Below are 25354 nucleotides of genomic sequence, written 5' to 3'. Positions count from 1 at the left end.
ATTGCTGTGAGGAATTCGTGTTCAAGTGGAACTTGAGTTGTTGAGTGTATTGTATTCGAGGCATTGCAATATATAAAAGAGGTTGAGGTTTTCCTTCTTGATTAGTGTAAAAAAGGTTCCTCATTTTCACATTCTTCTTGTTTATGGATCGTTGTTCCTTTAACGTTCAAATTACACAAGAAACGTACTAAGTTCCTCAAAACAATTCAACTCCCACCTCTTGTCAGTGGGGAAAAAACACTTTTTATCTCTCTCCTAACCGAACCCCCTCCCCGGATAGTAACTCTCGAACACCTATATAGACCGATTGTTGTTGATTTGATGTTAACTCAGACAAACAAACTCAACCCACTCAGCTGACTCCTCGAGCTTCATCAATGGCGACCCGAGTTTTCCACGCTTCACTCTTCTTCACCTTCTCTCTCCTCCTCCTCGTTGCGTCATCTGCCGTCGCTTCCTCTGACGCTCCCTTTGTCGTCTCACACAAGAAAGCCACTCTCAAGCGCCTCAAATCTGGTGCCGAACGCGTTCTCGTTTCCATCGACATTTACAACGAAGGATCTGCGTAAACATCTTTTCTATTCCTCTTTTATTCGCTCGATTCCTTTCCCCCTAATCAACTTGCTAATTTTGGATCTAGAGTTCTTTGATTCAGCTTGATTTTGTTGTTCTTCATTGAATCTGTTGTGTCCGTTGACTTTTTAATTCGTTTTCGTGATTTGATGTACGTTTCTGTTTTGATTGATTGTGTTGGAAGTTATATCGAATCGAAAATTTTAGCTGATTTGTGATTCTAGTCTTAAGTTTTGGTAGAAATTTGTATTTGATTGTAGCTTATTGTTGAATGAAATGAAGTCGAAATCGTAAGAATTCTGCATCATGTAATGAGGTGAAATGCTGATTAGTTGAGGAGTAAGGAGTAGTAGTACTAGATCTATTGTGAGGGTGAAGTGCCTTTTCTCTTGACAACTATTTCTCTTAGCCACTTGCTGATAAAATCTAGCATTTCTTATAAGTTTCTCACTATGTGGTCTTGTTGCTTTAACAATCATAGGTTTTAAGCAAGAGGATATCAGGTGAGCTTTGTATTACTCTATAAAGAACCATTAATAGCCTGGATTGAATTTAACCATTTTCGCCACTCATCTTTCTGGTAGCTAAGGGATGTTGTCACTTTGATTATTCATGTCAAACTAAATTCTAACCAAGAGGGAAAATAGCATGAACTGACTAATCCCCTTTTCAAGCCATGGGATGAGGGTTTGACAGGACCATTAACAAGTACAATTAATTAGTAAGTGCAATTTATACGTAGACAGACAGACTTGCAGATATATACAGATTGGCCGGGGGGTCAGTCAGGGGAAATGGAACACAGAGAGGGAGAGAGAATCTTGAAGATACACAGGGGCCTGGGGGAGATATAGACAGGGCAGGGTTTCGTTACGGTTGAATTCTTGAGTCGTTTATAAGATATTTCTACTTTTGGCTAGGAACTGTGCGGGGATGGACACGGTCTGTATATTCCCGTGTCTGCTGTCCCCCGTTCTGAAAGGTTTATATCTATATAAGGAGCCCCTTTGATTGCTACAATCAAAATTTGTTGTCAGCTAGTACATTGAATTCCTTTGTTTTTGTTCTCTAGATTTCAACCCCCTAGGATATTGAGTATCCTGAATCCCTCAGAAGTAATCCACGTCCGGATGTTGCTTTATAAAATTTATTTTTGACAGAAACGTCTTATTCTTTTTAACCATTGTGGCTGCATTAGGGTATTTTTGACTGCCTATGAGTTCAAGGTGTTGGAGCTTTTTTTACCTTTCACTTTTTGTTTAGGGGGCATTTGGTTGGCCATTTTGGAATGGGTTGGAATGGAGGTAGAATCCATTCCATCCTTTTTATTGTTTGGTTGGAGCTTTATGTAGTCTCATACCAAAGGGGTATGAGACCCTAAGATTCAATATCTATTCCACCCAAGTTACAAACCCTAATTCACAAAAAAGAAAGGCTACAAAGTTTAACGGCGCCCACCTCTGAATCCGGCACCGGCGACCTTCCATCTTCTCCGGTGGCAGATTCTTGTTGAACTTTATTTTTCTTTTTGTATTTTTTCATGGTTTGTGATGATATTTTTCCTCCTTACGTTGTTGGATGGATTACTTTTGGAGTTTTGGATATGGGGTTGAATTGTTGTTAGTGACGAGATTTATTTTTTGATTTAAGAATGAAATGGGGTTTTCATGGTTTTTTCCCCCTTTCTCTGCAACTGATTTCCTATACTGCTTCATGTATTATCTTCAAATATGCAAATTTAATTTGGCAGCAAGCTGTGATTTTATAGCAAGTTTTATTTTTTTGGATTTTTCAAAATTACCACTTTAGAAAGTCCACCTTTTCAAACTTACCACCTTATAAAATTTTAATTTAAAATTACCACCTTATAAAATCACAAACCTTTAAAGTTACCACCTGTTAACGGATTCTGTCAATTTTTCCATAAACAGGTGGTAACTTTGAAGGTTTATTTATGTTTTTCCTCCAAAATTTTCACTTTTGGGTTTAAACTTACCACCTTATAAAATCACAAAACTTCAAAGTTACCGTCTGTTAACGGAAAAATTGACAAAATTTGCTAACAGGTGGTAACTTTGAGGTTTGCGATTTTATAAGGTGGTAATTTAAATTAAATTTTTATAAGGTAGTAAGTTTGAAAAATTGGACTTTATAAGGTGGTAATTTTTAAACTTTCCTTTTTTTTTTTTTTTTTTTTTTTTTTTTTTTTTTTTATATGTTTTATGGTTAGGATTTTACATGCTATTTTGAAATGTACTTATTTTACTTATTCGTTTATTTTAAACTTTACTTATTTTTTATTATCTCTTATAATATTTCTTCTATAATATATATACATTTTTCTCTTATTTTACTTTCATTAATTCCACTATCTCTTCCTTGTTTTTTTCTTTTTACTTCCTGCTCCTTTCTGGTTTGATTGGTGACAATGACGATCTCCTACGACGATTCATGTTAGCCGACCCCAAATCATTTTGGGACTAAGGCTTCGTTGTTGTTGTTGTTGTTGTTGTTGTTGTTGTTTTATGGTTAGGATATAGAACCCATTCCAGAATCAAACCAAACAGTTTCAGATTGGTATGAGAAATAGAACCAATACCACTATGGTATGAGATTCCATACCAACCCATTCCACTTCAGTGAACCAAACGACCCCTAAAGATCTCTAGTAATTCAATTTTATCATGTCACTTGCCTAAGCTTAATGGACAAATATTATTACCTGTACTTTATGAAACATCTGCTAGTTTCGACTAGTTGCTAATAAAGCTGTAACTTTCTTCCAAGAATGCGAAAATTAACGAATTCATGTAATGTTTTTCTTGTTGCTTTTCTGGACAGAAGCATAATGGTAACAACAACCCCCCACCACAACACACACCCACACCCACACACATTTTTATTGCTTTATTTTATTGGAATCCTTGGAGGTGTGATTTCTTATTGCTATGACCACTCTTTTCCATTACCTTTTGAGCTTAGTACCCCAGCAGGCCAGCTTTTAAAGAACTTATCAATTATATGACATGGATGCACAATCATACAGAGAGAACAGGGAAGGGGATTGACATAAGTTTTGGTTCCATATCCAAATTCTGCCAGCTAACTTGGCATGACCACCTCTTATTACAAACTCTAATAATGATGTCCATGTAAGTTATGGTTGGAGTCACTTGACGTGGACCAATTCTTTTTGGTATGACTGCTAACCACACTTTAGTTACTACTTAAAAAGAGCCATCAATGAGTTCGAGTTCTAGAAAAAGTAACTGGAAGCTACTTCAAGTATTCTATGGGTTATCTCAATAGAGAAAATAGATTGGTAAAGTTTAGTCCTACGTTGGCTTTTGGTAGAATCCTAAAAAACGGATTTAAGTTGACTCTAAATGTTGTTTGTGACACAGATTTTATGAAGGAACTACATAACATAACAAACATTGTTTTTTTTGGCTAAGGCCAATGGGGCCTTCAAGACATAGTCGGTTGGGGAGGAACAAAGAAATCGGGGCAATCTGTAGTTTTGCTTTGTAGATCAGAGGACATTTTGTCCTCATTGTTTGCTGTCCTTTGTTCCTAATTTTAATATTAATATAATCTCTTTTCTTAATTTAAAAACCAAGGAAAGTTTTATGCAGGGATTCAAAGGAGAGTGATTGGACGGAATTATAGAGTTTCTTCTGTCTTGCTCTCCCGAACTTGCTTTATGGCATTGACCACTGTGCGCCATGTAGGGATATGTTGGAAGTAAATGCTTAAGGAAATTTTTCATGAAATAGACTATGTCGTTACTGTTTGGTATCCACAGTACCTTAAAAGTTGCCTATACGAAGTACTTGATGTCAAGGTACATAACAAAATGTATAGATGGTGCTCTTGGGTTAGCTTCAATTTTACAATTACTCTTAGTCACGCATGAAATTGTTGGTTTGTAATTAACTAGCTTATTAAGAAGGGGTAGTTTAGTTATTGCACATATATAAGGGTGTGTAGGCAAAGAGAGTATCCAGAATTATTTAGTTGTTATCTTAGTGTTGTTTAGCATTTTGGGAGTGAAACAAGCCACTCGAAAGCTTGTATCTGTCAATCCATTGTTCCATTTCCGTAATCATCAATCAAATGTCTTGTTTTTCCTTTAATTTCTGTCCAGTTATGTGAATTCATAACACGATTGTTAAATGTTCAACTCTTTCCACTAATCTGTAATATTTACCATTTATGCTTTGTTTGCTGTTCCTTTGATGCTTTAGCTTATTTGATTTTTCTAGCCATTGCCCGTTGTTGTTATCTGAATTTGGTGTTAGATAATGTTTTACATGTTTCTTTAATCGATGGCCTCTCATCTGTCTGTTTTGTGCTGCGATGAATCCTTATTATCCATCAAGATTGATGCTCTTCCTTTTAGATTAGAAGAACAAAAATGACCTCTTTATGTTCCATTTGTTTCAGGACGGCATATGATGTTAGCCTGACTGATGATAGCTGGCCTGAAGATGCTTTTATTGTCGTGGATGGCAAAACTTCAAATACATGGGAGAAGCTTGATGTGTTAGTTACCCATAATTGCTTCTGTAGAATTTCTGTGTAAAAGTTCAATACTTCCTCCGTCCCGGAATACTCGCAACGGTTTGACTGAACACGCTTGCCAATGCATAATTTTGACCATCAATATCTTCAATTATATTAGAATAGGCTCTGGGACTCCCTCAAAGGGATTCCTTTCACACCGCTGGCAAATTCCACCATTTCCCCAGCTATTATAAAAACTTATAAAATATTTATATTTTGAAAATATATATTAAGATGAAACCAAAAATATATTATATGCTAACATTTATTTTCATATACTGTAAATAAAGTAAGGTCAAAGTGAATTATGTGAATAGTGCAAAAAGTCAAACCGTTGCGAGTGTTCCGGGACGGAGGGAGTAGTTTATGAAAGGAAAGTGGAAGCCAGTTTCTTATTCCCTTCTTTTGTTTCCAGTGGTGCTCTTGTTTCGCACTCTTTTGAGTTGGAAGCCAAAGTGAAAGGAAAGTTCCACGGTGCACCAGCTGTCATCAAGTACCGTGTGCCAACTAAAGCTGCTCTCCAGGTTTGATTTTCATTGCAACTATAAATTGGTCATTGGTCAACATTGTCTTTTTGTTTGATAGCATTTATTTTGTTGAAATAGAGGAGAGTGTAAATTCAACGTAGGAGCTGAATGTCAGATGCTGACTAGTTTGTACCCGTTATTCCTAAAAACACTTGTGATTCACCAATTGTTGCTCTGAAAATATTCTTATTTTCCTTCTATTCCTGTCCACGGCGGCAGGACTTGGACATGCCACATCCCTGTGTGCGAATCCTTTGCCTAGTGTTTGAGCGACGTGTGGTGCTAGAAGATGACTTGTCACGAAGCCCAAAATACCCATGATTGAACACTGATGAGTCGTGATTGGTTCCTTTAAACAACAAATATAATGATAAGATTAACTTTGAAACAAAGAAACCAGTAGGAATAATACTATTAGACCAATTGTCAGCACTATCCTATAGGGTATAGTTGTTCCATTTTCTGTAAACTCATGAAATTAAAATTGTACTGTGTAGGAAGCATATTCCACGCCAATATTTCCTTTGGACGTCCTTGAAGACAAACTCCCAGAGGCTAAGTTTGATTGGGTGAGTGTCTCTGCATACACTTACTCTTTTCCCCCATTATCTTTTATCTATTACATTCACTGATTAATCTTCGTTTCATTTGTGGAATGAAAATTGATGGGACTGTGCATCTTTCAGGCTAAGGTATAAGTTTTTCCTTATCATGAGTTGTCCTTTGTTAATTCTTCATTTATTTTCTCAAAAATGCTCATACCTTTTTTTTACTGAAATTGCAGAGATTGCTGGCTAAATATGGTCCTCTAGTCTCAGTTATTTCCATAGTCTCTCTTTTCGTGTACCTTATTTCAAGCCCTTCAAGTGCTGCCAAAGCAAACAAGAAGAAACGTTAGTTTTGACTCGACATAGCAAGCAGAATGGCTACATTTGCAGCTTACATTTTGTAGTTCCTTGAGTTTAGTATTAAAGAATTTCACCATTGAGAATCCATGACCAAGTAAAAAAATTTGTAATTGATACGTCAAAGGTAGGCAGATAGCTTGGTGGATTTACTCTTCTGTAGTGTTACTTTTTGGTTTTTACGGCAGAAATGGTAAGGCACTTTGAGTATGATGCTGTTTGAGACTACAACACATAGCAAATCACGTATGGCAGAAAGGTCCCTGGTGTAGAAGTTGGATTTCCGTTCATTGTCTGGTCATGAATGCCAATTTTGAATGTTACATAGTAGTCCATTCAGCATTTTATCACTTTTGCTCAAACTTTGGGAAAGACTATAGGGAAACTTATCTTAAAGGCCTTGTTCTAAGCACCGCACTTTTAGTCTTTTACTATGAAATTTTTTTCACTGTTTAGTTTGTGTTTGTTGATGATAACTAACTTTGCACTTGTTTTTTTTCCCTAATATAGTGTCACCTAGTAAAGCTGGATTTTTTTTTTACGGGCGATGTGGTGAGCTCTATTTTCCCTCCAAATCTCTTAAGTTTGGACTTTGGAAGGATGGTGTTTATTGTAGAGTGAGAGAAAAGGGTTTTATCCCTCTCCCTTTCATTCCTTCCTCCAACCTTCTATCTAAACAACAGAATTTGTTTTCCTTTACTCCCTTTTCACCATTTCCTCTTATTCAAACAAAGTATAAATCTCTAAGAATACATGAAATGACTAAAGAACTCCATATCAGATACTAAGATCTCTTCTCTATTCTATAAGGAACTCTTGAGGTGTTAGACATTTTGATGTCCCGTTACCTACTATACTCTTACTAACGTGTTAAATTTGTTAAAATGACAAAAAAATAAAAGATAAGAAATTCTAGAAAGAAGAAAAATCACCTCAAAAAAATAAAATAGAATGTTTACATTTATATAAGCAACTACTCCATAAATAATACTCCCTCCGTCCCGAAATACTTGACCTGTTTTCCTTATCGGCCGTCCCTTAATACTTGACCTGTTTCTAAAAATGGATATATTCTAACAATATTATATTATTTCTCACTCCATCCCTATTAACCCACCTACCCCCTATTCCATACAAAAAATAATTAAAAATTCAACCCCTACTTTCCCCCAACCCCACCCCTTTACACATTTCCCACTAACTACATTAAAATAATACCCCACTATCAACTACTACCTATTAAATTAAATAAGTCAATTCAAGTCCCTTAAACTCTGTGCCGGTCAAACCGAGTCGAGTATTCCGGGACGGAGGGAGTACGTAATACCTTATTTTCTAAAACTACAATACTCATAGAAAAATTGTAACGTACACATCTCGTACATAAACACTAGTATTTATAGGAGTATGTTTATGACACTCAGATCCGGTTGGGGCAGTGCATAAGGAGCAGTCGCCCTAGGCCCATCATAAAAGGCCCAAAAATCTCTCAGATCTGATCTGTTAATACTGTATAAACATATTACGTGTAAAAATAGTACCAATAACCAAGTTGGCTCATTGGTTTTGTTTCCTCGCTTTAGTATGTAGTTGGTGCAAAGGTCGCAAGGTCAATTCCCTACCCATGTCGACTTTTAGTTATTTTTCCTTCTTTTACGAGCAAATTGTTTTTTACGTCGCATATCTTTACATATATAGGGCCCCAATTAGTTGTTTCGCCCTTAAACCACCAAAAACCCTGGGACGACCCTAATGACATTGACACCTGACCTTGTGATCATGGCCTCGTGTCTTGGGATGTCCGATTGGCTATCCATGGCCTTATACGTGTCATTCCATGTTGTATTGTGTCTAGGTCAAAATTGGTTTGCGGTGGATTTAACGTGTTGAGTTGTGTTATTATTTTGAGTAGAATTGTTAAAGACAAGGAAATAAAAGGGGTCTAAGTTATCATCTTTTTCACCGTTTGGGGTCTATCTTTTATTTTTTCACTGCATGTGGTCTATCTTCGCTAATTAAACAAACTAATATATTTTTGGTAATAGGAATCCTTAATGCTCATATCTTACTCTGTAATACTGGACGAGAGGGGAAAACACTTTCGGTGAAAACCACCAAAATTACCATGGCAACAACTCCAAATATTTTGTGGAATGAGACCAACTGTCTAGATCAAACAAGAAACCCAAAAGAAGACTTATCCATTTGATATTGGTGGGGAGGGAAGTAAAGAAGGAGATCCAACACCCAATATCGCACCACGGAAAGGGCCAAGAAAACCACTTCTAGGTCTTAATCCACCTTCCTTTCGCAATATTCTGAGAGGTGAGCTCATCAGCAATTTCTCAGGCACATACTAGGTGATATTGACTGCAAAGATGAAGAAGAATCGAATGATGACATTGCTCCAGAGGACCTTGAAATAGACGAACGATGCCATGTTATACTTAGGAGGAGAAAAAAAAGGATACAACAACCATGGAAAAAATCCCTAATCATCAAGATGTTCGATGGTAACCTAGGTTACATGAGACTCATGAGAAGGCTGAAGAAAAAATGGAGCGTCAAAGGGGAACTTCCCCTCACTAATATAGTTGTAGGGGGTATTTTTCGTACTCTTTTTTTTGTATTCCTCCTACGGGCTTTGAAAGATTTGAATTTCGAAGGAGTCGCCACCAAACAATTTTTAGGGTCCCGTTTGGAAAGACCAAAGTTGACTCTTTTGTGGATAAGGCATTGAATCTTAGAAATGGATGGGTGAGATTCGGGCAAGGGAACGAAGTGCTTATTCCGCGAGCTTTAAAAATTGTATTCGAGTACATGACAAGAAGTATTTTCGGATAACCCTAGTCATGACACTATGTTGGTTTGAACTTTGAATTTAGGACATAGAATTTCTACTTGTATCGTGATCACTTTGCTTTAAAGTTAATTGAAGGAACCTAAGGCCGGTTTGTCCAAGAATTATCTTTGTTAAGCGTGATGTAACTTTGCATTTTGTTGGATTTAGCATATGAGGCGATGAAAGCAATAAACACATAAAGCATCATCACAATAAGTAAAGGAATTATTGAAAGTGCGTACAAAACCACATCACCTTAAAATAAGGTGCGTAAGAGTGCGGAATTGAGATAGCAAGAATGTCGGTGCGATATTGAAATGCGATATTGAAAGGTGCGATATTGAAATGCGGTATTGAAATGACGATATTGAAATGCGGTATTGAAATGACGATATTGAAATGCGGTATTGAAATGACGATATTGAAATTGTACTATTGTATTTGAGAACCGAATGTCAAACGACTACTTAATAGTAAGTGCGTCTGACACGGATTCAATTCTAAAAATCTCAAATTTAGGATAAGTTGCTCATCCCAAAGTGTCTTAGATTTTGATTATTGAAATTGATATTGAATATTGAACTTGAATATAGAACTTGAATATTGAACTTGAATATTGAAATTAGGAATTTTGAATCTCAAAAGTTAGACCTTTTAATGTTAAAAAGGCCTCGCCTTTGATGTGCTCCATAACTTGGAATGGATTATAGTTGAAGGAAGTGATTACAAACAACCTTAAACATCATAGAATCTTGAAAATGGGACTTGTATTTGAATATTGAAATTAGGAGTCTTGAATCTCAAAGATTAGACCTTTTAATGTTAAAAAGACCTCACCTTTAATTTGCTCCATAACTTGAAAATGATTCTAGTTTAAGTAAGTGATTACAAACAACCTTAAACATCATAGAATCCATAACTTGTATTTGAATCATAAAAGGTTTTGTTTTGTGAAAATGTGTGGTTGTTGTAAGTAACACTTTTGAGAGAAAAAGTATCAACTTTACTAATCATTTTTGGAATAAAAGTTGAATCTTGTATGGCATAATGGAAGTGGTGTTTTGGACAATCATTTGGAGAGGGTTTCAAGAGTGAAACCTCCCAAAGATGACACCTTTAGCATTGTTTCTCCTAGTTAATCAAGGGTATGAACACTAATGATAACATCATAGGATTTTGGATTTAGAAAGGTAGAAGAGTAGAAAACATTATAGATTTGAGTAGGGATTCGGAATTACCTATTTAGGGTTAGGTTGGATTTCTGAATAGTGCTCCCAATTGCTTAAATATTGGAAATTGTATAGGAATTTGTAGTTTAGAGTTTGATTTTTGTATTTTGATTTTGAGGACTGATTTCGAAATTATGACGTTCTGTTTTTGATTTGCTTCCCTAACATGATTGGAAATTAGGGCTTAAATAGAGAATTAGCCGGCTAAAATCCAAAAGCCATCTGCGCCTGGCGCAGGTGACGTGGCCCAGGAAACGCCAAAGCAAGGACGACGACACCGTCCTTGCATTTGTCTCTTATGGATGTACCTTTGTATGAATCGTACAAATGTTGGCACATAGTGAATGCTTAATGATTAAGGCTTTGATTTTGCGACTATAAACAAGCTGTTTTTTGGGTTTGAACTCGGTTTTACGGGACGGGGCCCGGCATGCTCGGTTTTGTGGGTCGGCGCCCGAATTTGGATTGCTTAGTGTCATTTCGACTGGAAAAGGCCTTGTAAAACCAATGGAGAGGCCCATTGGGTGAGATTGTGTTTGGATTTTGAAATTGATTTTTGGAAATTGAATTTTGTACCGAGTTCCGAAATGGGAACGGGCTCGGGAATTGGACTTTGGATTTTAGATTTTGGAATACATTTTAGCAATTGGGACTTCCGCACGGAGTTGTACCAACCACCTAGCAAGGATAATAGTATCATCATCATCCCATTAGGGGAGACACGATTTAGGTGTCTACAGAAGCCCCCACTTTGAATGAGCTTCGTTTAGGAGAGCGATAGTCAAAGTTTTCGAATAGGGACGACGAACGGTCAAGATGTTCTGCAATCAAGACCATTCTTTGTACGCCGGTACCTACACAAGACAAGCGTTAGGAAAAAGGATAGAGTCTACCTCCGTGCGGTTATGACGACTCAGGTTTGTATTTGCATTGCTTTTCCGCCTTTGGTTTAGAACGGAGATTGGCATCGAAAATTTTGGATCTTGAATTTTTGAATTTTGAACTTTTGAATATCGAAGTTGATCCGCTGGGGATATATCCACTGGGGGAAAGAGTTTTTTTATTGACTCTTAAGATTTTGAAATTTCGGCTAACTTTCCTGGAGCTTGGGTCCGTTTGGAGTCGAACGCCTGAATTCATGTATTTTTCGGACTTTGCATTCTTGAAATATTTATCTGTTAACGTTGGAGAAACAGATGTATACCGGTATTTATCGGAAGGTAGCATGATTTGATGTTTGATGCCTGGTGCAGAAAATCGTAGCAGCAAAGTACGTGCAATCAGCACGGATGACCGCGCGGAGAATCTTCCGCGCATGCTCAGAGGTGTTGCGTCCGGCGCAGGGGACCGCGCCCAACGCAGGGCTGGGTTATAAATACTCCCCTTGCCGTGCCCTTGTGAGAGAACCTTTATTGGTAATGCTATTCGTACTTGGAGTGAGTTGGGTGGTAGTATGTTGCTTTTGCGGGAAGCTTTGGCAGCTGGATCCCCTACTTTGATGGATGTTGATGAGGGTCTTGATTTGGCAGAGCGTAATATCAAGTAGTGTCGTAGGAAGATTTGTGATGGTCATTACACTGCTGCAGTCCGCGTTCTTTCCTCTTCTAGTGTTGCGCCTTATAATGAGGCCACTCTTGCGGATTTACAGTCCAAACACCCTTCTTCTCCAGCTCCGTCCTTGCCTGATATTCATGTTGATCACCATCATCACATGGCTACTTCTGCTTTTGTTTTGGACCGCATTAGGAGTTTTCCACGTGGCACATCTTGTGGGAGGGACGGTTTGCAAGCTCAGCACCTTATGGATTGTTTGAGTGGTGCTGCTGTGGCTGTTTCATATGAGTTAGTTGACTCCATTTCTGGGGTGGTTAATCTCTTTTTAGCTGGGAAATGTCATATGGGTTTGAGAGAGTATGTTTCTAGTGCTCCCCTCACACCTCTTGTCAAGCCCGGTGGTGGTATTCGTCCTATTGTTGTGGGTATTGTTTGGCGGCGGCTGGCTTCGAAGGTTGGTGATGTTATGGTTGGTCCGTCTTTGGGAAGTTATTTTGATGGTCTTCAATTTGGTGTCGGGGTTTCTGCTGGTGGTAAGGCCATTCTTCATGCTGTGAACCGGTTGATTGAGGATCGGGGTTCTGATGTGGGTCTTTCGATGTTGTTGGTGGATTTTCAAAATGCCTTCAATTTAGTTGATCGAACGGCCATGTTATGTGAAGTTCTCCTTCGTTGTCTGGGAATTTCGCGATGGGTTGAATTCTGCTACTCCACTCCAGCCAGATTGTACTATGGAGAGCACACGTTATGGTCGTCTCAGGGGGTGCAGCAGGGTGATCCCCTTGGTCCTCTGCTCTTTGCTTTGATTTTACAACCCCTGGTTTGTAAAATCAGGGATGCTTTTGATGTATGTCTTCAGGCATGGTATTTGGATGACGGCACTATTATTGGTGACACCTTGGTGGTTGGGAAGGTTCTGCAGTTGGTTATGGAGGACGGGCCTTGTCTCGGGTTACATCTTAACGTGGAGAAGACCGAGGTTTTCTGGCCTACAGAGGACCCTCGAAGCAGGCTTGTGGGAGTCTTTCCCCCTGATATTTCTCGTCCTTTGCGTGGTGTTAAGTTGCTAGGTGGTCCCGCTAGTTCCAATCCAGTTTTTAGTGGTGAGCTTGTGATGCAGAGGGTGACCAAGACCATTGGGCTTATGGATAAGGTTGCTCAGCTTGATGATCCTCACTATGAGCTATTGTTACTTAGGGCATGTACCGGAGTTTCTAAACTCTACTTTGCTCTGTGTACTTGTCCTCCTGGTATTTTTGAGGCGGCTCAACGCACTTTTGATGAGGCTCTTCGATCTTCCTTGGAGCGTATTGTAACTGCTTCAGGGCCTGGCTTTGGCGATTGGCAGTGGCGTCTTGCCACCTTACCTTTTTCTTTTGGCGAACTTGGTGTTTATTCTGCAGGTGATGTTCATCATTATGCTTTTCTTGCTTCTCGATTGCAGTCTTTGGGTCTGCAGACAAAGCTTCTACGACATGCTGGTATTGTTGGTCCTGGTCAAGTATTTGAGGATGTGTTGAGTCTATTTAGTAGAACGGTGGAGTATGACATTCTGAGTAACCCTAGTGAGGTCGCTGTCCCTAAACTCATGAAGAAATTGGCAGATATATATTTCACAAAGGTTACTGCATCTGCAGAATCCATCTTCTCTTTATCTTCTCGACAGTCGGCGTTGTGGAAATCGCAGCAGGGAGATCATACCTCTGCTTGTTCCAGGGTCTTTGCGGGAGACATATTTGGTGATCATGCGGTGTCATGTGCTGGCATTGTGGGTATTAAACATCGGCATAAAGTGATTCGGGATACCCTTGTTGATGTTTGTTATCGCTCTGGGATTTTGGCGCGGAAAGAGGTTGATATTGGTCTATCTGGAGGGAACGATGGATCTCTCCGACCAGCAGACGTGTTGCTCTACTCTTGGGACCGGGGCTGTGATGTGTGTGTTGACTTGACGGGATCATCTCCTTTGACACATTCTGAGTTGTCTGGCTTTGCTCCGGGCCGGGTTGTGACTGATGCGGCTATTCGGAAACGGGTCAAGTACGAAGCACGTTGCAGGGCCATTGGTTATGGCTTTCTTCCGTTCTCTTTCTCTTCTTTGGGGGAGATGGATAAGGATGTTGTTGCGTTGCTGAAGCGGATTCAGAAGTTTTCTATGACACAGGACATTGGGCTCGTGCTGCTGCCCATATTTTCACCAGGATAGGCTTTGTTATAGCCAGAGGAGTGGGGGCCCTGATTGTATCTCGGCTTCTCACTAACTATTTATAAAATATTTGACTTTGTTAGCATTTGATTTATAATAATAATAATAATAATAATAATAATAATAATAATAATAATAATAATAATAATAATAATAATAATAATAATGTGGTTCGTGATACCCTTGTTGATGTTTGTTATCGGTCTGGGATTTCGGCGCGGAAAGTGGTTGATATTGGTCTATCGGGAGGGAACGATGGAGTTCTCCGACCAGCAGACTTGTTGCTCTACTCTTGGGATCGGGGTTGTGATGTGTGTGTTGACTTGACGGGATCATCTCCTTTGACACAATCTGGGTTATCTGGCTTTGTCCTGGGCCGGGTTGTGACTGATGCGGCTATTCGGAAGCGGGTCAAGTACGAAGCACGTTGCAGGGTCATTGGTTATGGCTTTCTTTCATTCTCTTTCTTTTCTTTAGGGGAGCTGGATAAGGATGTTGTTGCGTTGATGAAGCGGATTAAGAAGTTTTCTAGGACGTAGGACATTGGGGTTCGTGCTGCTGCTCATATTTTCACCAGGATAAGCTTTGCTATAGCCAGAGGAGTGGGGGCCCAGATTGTATCTCTGCTTCCCACTAATTATTTGTAAAATATTTAACTTTGTTAGCATTTGATTTATAATAGTAATAATATAATAATAATAATAATTCTCTAATCTGATCTAATCTGGACTTATTTTTTTTGATCTGATCTAAACTTATTTTTTCTGATTAAATCTGAAATGAGCAATAAGTTCCTGAAATAAGGCTAGAAAAAAAAAAATTAGGTATCAACCTTATTGGTTAGTGGATACAGACTGGCAACATTTTTTAAAACTCAAAATATTTCCAACTGTTTCTTTTGTTGAGCCTTTCAACAAATATATTTGAATTTAGTTACACCTATAAATAAAATAAATATCAAATTAATCAATGTATTTGTTAATTCTTAATTCTTAAGAAATCCAGAAACACAGAACAACCAAAGCAAGAAACAGAGAGAAAGAAGAAGAAATCATCAAATTATGAGCTATCCTTCAGGTAAACCCCATTTAAGTTTTTCAATCGGGTTTTATTTGATTGGATTTTTTTTAATTCTTTGAATAAATTTCCCATTTTTTCTGGTTTTTTTATTGTTGAATTTTGACGATGTTGATGATTAGGGTATGGGACGCAATATGCGCCACCGTCAGCACCACCACCACCAGGGTACCCCGGGTACCCTCCACAACAAGGGTATGAAGGGTTCCACCACAACCCTCCAGGGCCTCCACCACCAGGGTACGGTCAATACCACCATCACCAACCTGGTGGTTACCAGGGCTACTTCAATGATGGGTACCCACCGCCTCCGCCTCCTCCTCAACCGTATCCTCCTACCCAGGTTTACCACTGTGAGCATTCACACAATCACCACAATGGCTGTTTATCCTTCTTGAAGGGATGGTATGTTTTAATCTTTTCTCTCTTTCTATATCTTCTTTTACGTTCGCAAATTAGATCTTACACCCGGGAGCATGATGTTTAATGCGTGTTAATTGTTAACTCTAGTTCTATACGTAATGGATGTGCTATAAATGTGAACTCTGATGATTATGGTTCTAGAATTTTGTGATAATTTCAATTGCAAATCGGATAATCGGGATATGTTGTTGTTATCATAGGAGTTAAAGGGATTACACTGTGTTGTTATGTGGTCATAGTCTAACTTGTGACGGCGTAGTTTATGGTTTATTTTTTCTGTTTCCTTGATCATACTTCATACCATATATACTGTGGTCATGAGGACTCTAAAGTTGGTTTGCTTTTGATTTGTTGCAGAATATACATTTTTTTTTTGCTGTCTCTGACGAGTGGGTTATGTAGGTAAACTGTAAGTATGGCGCAATGACATGCTAGACCTATTCAATTTGTCCATGGTTAGAAAATCGAGAAATAGGTAGAATGGTCTAGCAATCCAAAGAATAGAGAAGTAAGTCACAAACAAAAGGTGACTAGGTGAGGCCGTGACTCGATGAGGTTAGGGGTAATTTGACATGAATATGAAGGACTAAGATCTGAACATATTGTAGAAACCTTTTACTTTAAATTAAGGAGCTACAACGTCCTGTTGAGTGTCCTCTTCTTGGTGAGTTCGTAGATAGGTAACAGTCTTGCTGGATCCCTCCTCCACCCCCCCCCCCCTCCCCCAATAAAAAAGACGTTCCACTTTGGTACACCTTTCCTCATCTCCCATGAATTTCCTTACTAACGCATTGTGGTGTACTGGTGTGTCTGCTTCGACGCTCAACCCACCATAGTGATCTCAGCCTCCAGCTCAGGTTTTCTCAACTCATTTTCTGTTGAGTCTAATTGTCTAAAGTGATCACTCTCACTTTGTTGACCTCTTTATTCATAATGTTGTTTTTCCTAGTATGGTTAATTGGTCATATGACTCATATCCAACAAAGTATCCTCATCTTCGCCACAATTGACTTGAGGTCTTATACTTGTGTTTCTTGTCATAAAGAATTCTAAAGTGCTCCTCCGTTTCATCTGGAAAACATATACGAAGTATAAAATATTTACGTCCTTGTACTTTTCTCTCCAGTACTTTGGACTTTTGTTAGAGATTTGAATATTCTTAGATTGGACAAATGATTTCAAGCTATAAGCAATTTCAATAACGTTAGAGACCATTTTTTCCCTTAGTTTCCTTATTGCTACATCTTCCATTACTTAAGTTTCACAATGCATGTATGCACGAGGTGCATTTTGTTATTAATTACGTTTTGTAGACAATTGAGCCGAGTCTTATTTTCACCCTTTCTTCCCTGTTTTTCTTACTCTAGAATGCGTCATAGTGGTTTTTTTTTTTGGTATGATAACCTAGGTTGCTGCAACTTTTCAATTTACATCAAGTACCCATATCAAATACGCGATTCTCAACATTGGTGTGACACTAGACAGTAGACACTTTGTTTTTGGACTAGAATTGTTACAACTTTCATAGGTGGCAATGTCTAGAAGATACATATTTGGAATATTTAGGTATATGAAATGCATACAAGAATAGGGATTCTCATGGAATGCAGAGTGCTGGAGCAGTAAAGCTCATTATTTTAAAATGAAGTACTTATAAATCATTAATAAAAGGATAAAAGCCACGATTCTTTTTTAATCAACCCATATGACTAAGAGTAAAGCTCAAATAAGATATTAATAAACTATCATGTAATAATTGGCTAATATTCTTTTTCTCTTAAGAATCTATTACTGTGGTTTCTAAAAGTATTAAAAAAATGAATGTCATGTACTCCCCAGGCGGGATACTTTACGCATTAGCTACAACAATGCACGGGTCGATACGCACAACGCCTGGTATCCATCGTTTATGACTAGGAGTAATGGGGTATCTAATCCCACAGTAATATGGAGTCAAATGTTAGAAAATTCATTTCTAATAGAGAATATTTATCTTTTGGATCAGAGTTAATTCACGTTTTTATTTGATGGATTCAACTCAGGGTCACTCAGGCGTAATGTATTAATAAACTATTGTGCCTTGTGGTTAATTTTCATTAGATCAACGTATTCTGTCTGGGGAACTTGATATGACTGAGTTGCAACTTGCATTTGATAAGTTCCTTACATAGTTCAGTAAGTGAATGATGGAGAAATGATTATGGAGGAAAAGAGGCTTCAGGTCCTACATCATTTTCTTCTCATCATTAATCCATAGCCACCTAATTTTGATGGAATCTTCCTCAGTCTAGAGGAAGGATTTCTTGCAAACGTCTAAACTATTTTATGAAGCTTGAGGTGAAAGAAAGGATCATAACGGATCACTCAACCTACAATCCTTTTCATGTTGTAAAAAGTACGTGGTAGAAAAAATTCTGGTCAAATTTTATCGAGTTATTTTTTGAAAATGTGTCAAAGTTTACGGTCTGCTTCATTATTACCGGAGCATAACTACTCCCGAAATTATGGTTAGTTTGAGACGGCATGGACATTTACACTGAAAATCAGTATGTCAAGACTGAAAGTACTTGTATGGCTGTATCATGGAGGAATAGAATTATTTCTACTCCCTCCGTATTTATTTAAGAGATACACTTGGTCGGGCACGGGTATTAAGAAAAAAAATTGAATGAAATAAAGTAATAAAACAAGTGGGGTTGGGTAGATATTTTAATAAGTAAAACAAGTGGGGACCATGTCATTTTAGGGGATGGGGGATGGGGATGGGGTGTAGATAGATTATTTAATTAGATGGTGGGGTTGATAAGTTACTAAAAATGGCAAGTGTATCTCTTAAATAAATACGGCTGGAAAAGGCAAGTGTATCCCTTAAATAAATACAGAGGGAGTACATGTCAAAATGGAAGACGGTCAATATTGTAGAAGGGAATGACGAATATCCTAACCAACACAAAACCCGTCCAATTAATCCCCATAAACACCACCTTTTGAGGCCTCTTGAAACATGGTTTATTTGGTGATGATATAGGACTGGCTCAATGAGATTATTATAAAGGTAGGGAATTAGGGATATAAGTTGTATGATCATGATAGTATTCCAAAGTTCTGGTTGGTCTCTTAGCTCTACTTTTCATTTAGCCTAGTTTAACCCACCCCCTACACCATTACCCTACTGTTTATTTGTAGACCCTTCTCTGATCCGCCCATCAATTATTAAAAAGGGCTTTATGAGTCTCTACACATATAGTCGAAACCCACATTTTATAAGATGTAAATAACCAACAATGATTCTTTTAACGGATCACTTTAATTTGGGCCATATTATCTGACAGTGTATAAATACAAGTATACAAGTATACCCGAATACTAATAATTATATTCACAAATAAATGATTTTTAGGTCCATATTACCAACATTAGCTTACCCATATCATGTATGATGTTGGAAGAAAAACATCATTTACAGTTTGAATAATAAAGGGGGAAGGGTAAGACGCAGCAACATATGTTCAAACTTGCTTAATCTGTCAACCACTACCAACATTTCCTGACTGCATCTGGGATTGGTAAGGGGCTCAAGGAACTTGCTGAAAAGCTGATGAGTTTACTCCTTCGTCCTATCTTACTTCCCTTTTTATGACTCCTTTAACCTTGTATAGGAATGCTAATCCGCCGAGAGTCCTCCTGAAAGATGTTACGGTACAAAACTTAAGCTTTGGCTAAGCATAGTTTTTTTTGGCAATGAATATAGAGATTTATTTATAGAACCAAAAAAGGGAGTTACAAATTACATCCCTAGTCGACAAAATAACTGTTGATGGAGTTTGTCACTTAACCGTGGATTACAACAAGTACAGCATGCACATTTACGGTTCCCCACAGGGTCCTGTTTCTCGGGACGTGGTGCCCTCCTCCTTTAGGCTTGGTGAAGATCAACTGCGAAGATGCCATGGCTGGAGATGGTTGGGTGGGGATGGGGGTTGTAGCCAGTGATGAAAAGGGATATGCGGTATTTGCAGCCATGCGGAGGGATGACAATTTCGTTGCTCTTACTTTGATTCGATTAGTTGGGCTCATGTTACAACTTAGAAGGGATGACAATCTCGTTGCTCATCATCCTTGGTAGATTTTGAAGAAGTGGGTTGACCATAGCTTAGTTTTAAAAGGCGCGAAGCGCACTGAAGCGGTAAAGGGCCCTGGAGCTTAAGCGCAAAGCGAAAGCGCACGCTTTTCGTAGGCGAAGCGCACCCATAAAGAAATAATAAAATTTCAAAAGTTCAGAAAATATGGAGAAAATATGGAAAGAAAAGATGAAAAAAAAGAGAAATCAAAACGATGAAAGATAAATTCAGAATCCGACGGGAGAAATCCGGCGAGAAGGCTAGAGAAATCCGGCTACGGGAGAAAATTGCACTAGGGTTTTCAAAAACTTCCCAAATATTCGCTTTTTAAAAAAAAGAAAACACATGATACTTACAAAAAGAAGATTAGCGTCACGTGGCTTTATTTTTTATAAAAAAGAAGGGTCTGATGTGCCCAGAAGCACCGAAGCGCTAGGAAGCGCGCGCTTCTTGTATGTCGCTAGGCTTCGGCTGGCAGAAGCGTTTTTTTGTGAGCTTCTGAGCTTCCGAGCTTTAAGCGCAAAAAAGCGCGCTTTTTAAAACTAAGGACCATAGTCCTTGTGAGGTGGCTTTATATGTACTTGTGTAAATAGTATCTCTTGATTAATAAAGCAGTTAAACACTAATCTTTGGCCTCAAAATAAAAGTTTTCAACCTGAGCAACAAAGCTAGAACCTGTTAGCATCAGTTACTCGAATCACACACATTCTATGAAAGGTCTTGAAAGAGACTCTTGATTTGCAAATACTAGGTAGAACAACTAATACACTATCATATTGTTTCTCACCACATCTACACCTGATAGAAACTCTAAAACAACTTATTTAACTTCCACTTCATGGCTATAAACTAAACCTTCAAACACCTTATTTCTTCGCCCCCAAATTGCTTAAATTGTTCTGAAAAACACAGCATAGATGCTTCTTTGATTTCATCTTCAAGTTTCAGGACAAGTCTCTGAATTTGCAGAACATCCGTCAGTGCTCTCCAAATAGAAGCATAATAGGAAAATTCAAAGAACAAAAGCTCAATGTTTTTAAAAGCCATGTTACACAGAACATAATTCACATCAGTATGATTGTTCCAAATTTCTAACCTGTCCTTAGTTGTCAATCTATGAAAGATAGGAAGCCAAGTGATGAATAGACTTTTTAAGGCTTCCTTTGTTGTTGTAGATCACCCTTTTCCGATGAACATCAACAGCAGGGCCTTGAATTTGTTTTAAAATTTGTCACCATGAGTACAGGGTTGCAGACCAACATTCTCTAAAATATACCTTCTTCTCTCCATAACCTTCTTAAGCACCCATAAAATTCCTCTTTGGTAAGGCATGTGCCAAACATTTTTGCCTTTTATGTAATTGGCATAGAGCCACCTGATCCATATTTGTCCTGCTTAGAATTTATTTCCCATAATTTGTCCTGTTACGGCGGTTTGTTCTAGCTAGGAAGATCAGGAGGTTCCAACCTCCATCTGCCTTAAGGAGAGGCATCTTCTCCCATGCTACTAAAGCGTTCTTAGATTTCTCCGCTGAACCAGTCCATACAAACACTCTACGTATTATTTGCACCTCCTTTAAAACCTTCTTAGGAAGAAGGAAATTTTGGCTCCAGTAATTTTGCATAGTAATACGAATTGTTTAACCAACTGAATCCTACCAGCTTAAGAAAGAAGTTTAGCAGACCAAGATCAACCCTTGCAACCATTTTTTCAATAAGAGGTTTAACCAACTGGTTGAAAGGAAGCTTCTTAGAAGCTAAAGGAACTTCAAGGTATTTAATAGGGAGCTCTCCTTCTTCCATTTTAAGCGCCCACTTGATAGCTTTAGAAACAAAAGTAGGAACTCCTCTCACATATATATATATATATACACAACTTTTATCTAAGTTAGCTTCAAGGCTGAAACTTGAGAAAAGCAGAATACAGAAGGCTAATGGATACCGCATCAGCATAGTGAATTTTGATACCCCTATGATACTCTTCCTTAGTTCCATGTCTTCACTCCCAGTACCAAAGGGTACTTCAGGTGGAAAGTTGCACTTGTGCAGATACTCATCCTTTGCTTATTTAGATTTTACCTGTTCTGTGAGTCCAATTGTATCTGTGTAGCCATCAATAAAGTTAGACTTGAGCTCTGCACTATAAAATTATAAATCCTTGGGAAAGAAGCAGCAGCCACATTTTGGATTCCTTTCCCGTAAGGCCTCCTCAGCTCCACTGCAATTACTAGGGCTAACAAATATTTTCTTTAGAAGGCAAGGCTTGATACTTGAGGTGTAGAGTTTTGCAACTAGTAGTTCGGGGATGGCCCCTTTTAACTAAAAAATGTACGTGTTCCAAGATTGAAGAGTTTCTTACAATAACGAAAGGAATAGCAAAATCTGGCAAATGTTGGAGCAGTTGGCAGACTTAAGTCCTCAAACGCCATTTAAGATTATGTAATCCAGAAAAATGCATTATTCTTTAATAAGTAATTAAAAGATTCTCTTAACAGACTCGTACCCTAACACAAATTTCTTTCAGTAACCTATGAACTTAAACCCCCTTAAACTCATCCTACTTTTTGGTATCCACCAGTTCTGCAAACATAATGTGTCTCAGCTCTCAGGTATTTTCCCTCATAACCCCTAAAGATATGTAAATATATATATATACACTCTAAATTATGCAAAAAGAATGTAATCTCCAAATTTTTAATGGTCATTTAGAGGTGTTGTAGTCTTTGTTGGTGGTGTTCAAGGGTTAGGCTGTAAAATGTGATCGTCATCAGATAGTAACAGCATAAACTTTCACAAATAAGGCTTGGGAATGGAAGTTTTTGGATTTGGGGGGAGCATTAGTTAGACCAAAAGGTACATCCAAAAATTTATGTTCCCCTTATGGGTCTAAAGGCTGATTTTGGTATGTTAGAAGGATTGATTTTAACCTATGAGTATCCACCCTTTGGTTAAGCTTAGGAAAAATGGACTGGAAAAGCGTAAATGGTGGCTGGTGGAGTGGTGGGTATATAGGAGAAACTGTTGTATATTTTTTGTTTAATTTCTGTAGAATCAACACAAAACCTCCACAAAAATAGATATAAATAGTTGTCGAGAGAGATGAAGTAGTGATGAATTGATTGTAAGGAAGAATGAGGTAGTGATGGTGTGATGAGAAGGGGAGGGAGGGGAATAATATTACCCTCATTTTTGGGGGTAATAGTTGTACCCAGGTAGGATTGCGTAACTATTACCCTCGTAATGAGGGTAATTCCCTGCTCATCTTTGTTTTTCATACCCACCACTAGCTTATTTTCTTTATCACCACTTCATCCTCTTGAATAGGGCTGTCAAAAACTGACCCGATCCATCCTGACAAAAACCGAAGTGACCCAGAAAAAAAAATTCACACAGTCAATCCGCATGAGCACAATGACCCCACACAAAACATTATCTGATTATAGCCGAACCGTTTAAACCCGAACCGTAAGCGATCGATGACCCGATTTGACAGCCCTACTTTTGAACATCATCTTCATCCACATTCACTTTTCTAGGTTTGACTTTTACCACTCCCTTAATACCCTGATGTTTGGGGACCGAGAAAAGTGGAAAAATAGGGGCCAAGAAACCTTTTATCACTCCTGATTTTAGGCAGTTGAAGGATGATAATGGGGAGCTGAGAAGGATAATATTCTGGAGATATGTGGAACCTTCGGCAAATTAGCAAATGTCTTAACCATATCCACTGTTGCTTCAGTGGAATCGTTATAAGTATGGAGTAACTGAGAACTAGACAGACAAGGCAGGCTTCCTTTGACTTATTGCATGTTTTCTGCCTTGTAAATATATGTAGAAGTAAATTCCATTCTCAAACTTTCAGACACCTGTAACGCTGATCGTAGAGTAACCACTGTATACCTGACACGATATCACACACCCCTAATGGAAATTGTTACTTTTGCGCAAATAACCCCTATGCGGCTATGCCACTGGAAATTTGAGGCTTTCGTCATCAGTAGGTCTGAGGAAACAACCCACTTGCTGGCAGTAATTGTTTTCAAGCCCTGGATATTATGGATACTTTGATTAGGATTTGAAGGTTGAATTTTTGAACTCTGCTTTGTAGCCCTTGTGGTTTGATAGGAATTCACCCTGTCAGATATTCATCCCGTCTGCAAGATCTTTAGCCCTTCGTTCCAGGACATTCCTCCTCCCCCAAATAGCTTCCACAGGATTAGTGGCAATCTCACACTGATCATCATTCACTTGTATAGTTCCCAACCTCTATATCCGGTTCTAGGTCTATTCTATGTGATGTACTTTCCACCACAAACTCTGATTTTAATATTTATCAATTTTCTCAGACGTGTTTCTGGTTTGCAACTTGCAGATGTTGAAGCTTGAATTAAAGAATTACTTTAGGGAGGATTTTTTGTGATTCAAGTCTAGTTATAGCACTCTTATTTGATTTGTGATGTTTGCAAATTTTTTTTCTTTTTCACAGTTGTGCTGCCCTCTGTTGCTGCTGTCTGTTGGAAGAATGCTGCTTCTAGTTACTTTGCTCACCTGGGAATCTTGCTAATCTGTATCAAAAGGATGTCCCTCTCTTTAAGTCATGCCCTATTATGGTCATGTTCACCTGTGAATTTGGAAGCATTTGGTCTCTGGTGGTGCTCACAGTGCCGTCTTTTTTTATTGTGAACAGAGCAATTTTAGTACAGAAATCAGTATGTATAATATTTTCAAAACTGATGCATAAAGTTTGTAAGTAATCTAAGATCTATGTGAATTTTCTAAACTGATGCCTGTGATTTACCTTTTATAATGTCTGATCATTTATGGTTATATATTGTACCCTTCAGCACCAGATCGTGTTAATTGCACATTAGCAATGGAGCTGAAAACATAAACTTCACACAATTAAAGAAACTCCCATAAATATACTCATGTCAATTGTGGATCAATGGGCAAACCATAAAGTTATGTTGTTCTTCTGTTGGGGAGTAAGCTAGTTCTCTTTCCTATTCAAAATGGAAATATATCATTTCTATCAGTTGGTATTCTCAACTTCTACTTGGAAAAGCTTTAGTTTGATCCAGTAACATGTTTGTCCCTTGAACTTAAGATCCCAAAGTTCAAGTCTCTACTTGGGTCATGTCGGCAAAACTAACGGTACCGAGTAGTTTTAGCGGTTGGACAGTGGATAGTTGGCACGCCTATCAGAGTAGCGGTAGCAGCCAACTAGTCATGGTGAAGGTTAGCTAACAAATGAGTTATTGATCGTATGAGTGTTCAGCAAATATAGCGGTTGAGATTGTAAAACACAATAGGGTTGTTGGTTTAGTGGAGG

General features: G+C 38.3%; 2 protein-coding genes across 2 annotated transcripts; both read left to right on the top strand.

Annotated features, from left to right (window-relative positions):
- The first annotated feature begins 235 nt into the window (after positions 1-235).
- Positions 236-7026, top strand: LOC110789593 (uncharacterized). Its single transcript, XM_056831554.1, has 5 exons — positions 236-565; positions 5020-5118; positions 5555-5663; positions 6164-6358; positions 6451-7026. Exons 1-4 carry the CDS (start codon positions 378-380, stop codon positions 6296-6298), a joined length of 531 nt encoding a protein of 176 aa, XP_056687532.1. The 5' UTR covers positions 236-377; the 3' UTR covers positions 6299-6358; positions 6451-7026.
- Positions 7027-15310: 8284 nt separating this feature from the next.
- On the top strand, positions 15311-24865 carry LOC110789592 (cysteine-rich and transmembrane domain-containing protein WIH2). Its single transcript, XM_021994289.2, has 3 exons — positions 15311-15479; positions 15602-15884; positions 24509-24865. Exons 1-3 carry the CDS (start codon positions 15464-15466, stop codon positions 24555-24557), a joined length of 348 nt encoding a protein of 115 aa, XP_021849981.2. The 5' UTR covers positions 15311-15463; the 3' UTR covers positions 24558-24865.
- Positions 24866-25354: the final 489 nt, after the last annotated feature.

The sequence above is a fragment of the Spinacia oleracea genome, chromosome 6, assembly GCF_020520425.1.
Source record: "Spinacia oleracea cultivar Varoflay chromosome 6, BTI_SOV_V1, whole genome shotgun sequence".
In the NCBI taxonomy this organism is placed as follows: Eukaryota; Viridiplantae; Streptophyta; class Magnoliopsida; order Caryophyllales; family Amaranthaceae; genus Spinacia; species Spinacia oleracea.
The sequence above is the reverse complement of the archived record's forward strand: the minus strand, read 5'-3'. Positions and strand labels throughout refer to the sequence as shown.

Bases quoted from the DNA above. Each gene is read 5' to 3' on its own strand.
- LOC110789593 (XM_056831554.1), top strand. From the start codon at position 378: ATGGCGACCCGAGTTTTCCACGCTTCACTCTTCTTCACCTTCTCTCTC. The intron at 5,119-5,554 runs GTTAGTTACCCA...TTTTGTTTCCAG, and splicing joins ACATGGGAGAAGCTTGATGT to TGGTGCTCTTGTTTCGCACT. The intron at 5,664-6,163 runs GTTTGATTTTCA...TGTACTGTGTAG, and splicing joins CAACTAAAGCTGCTCTCCAG to GAAGCATATTCCACGCCAAT.
- LOC110789592 (XM_021994289.2), top strand. The intron at 15,885-24,508 runs GTATGTTTTAAT...TCTTTTTCACAG, and splicing joins TTATCCTTCTTGAAGGGATG to TTGTGCTGCCCTCTGTTGCT.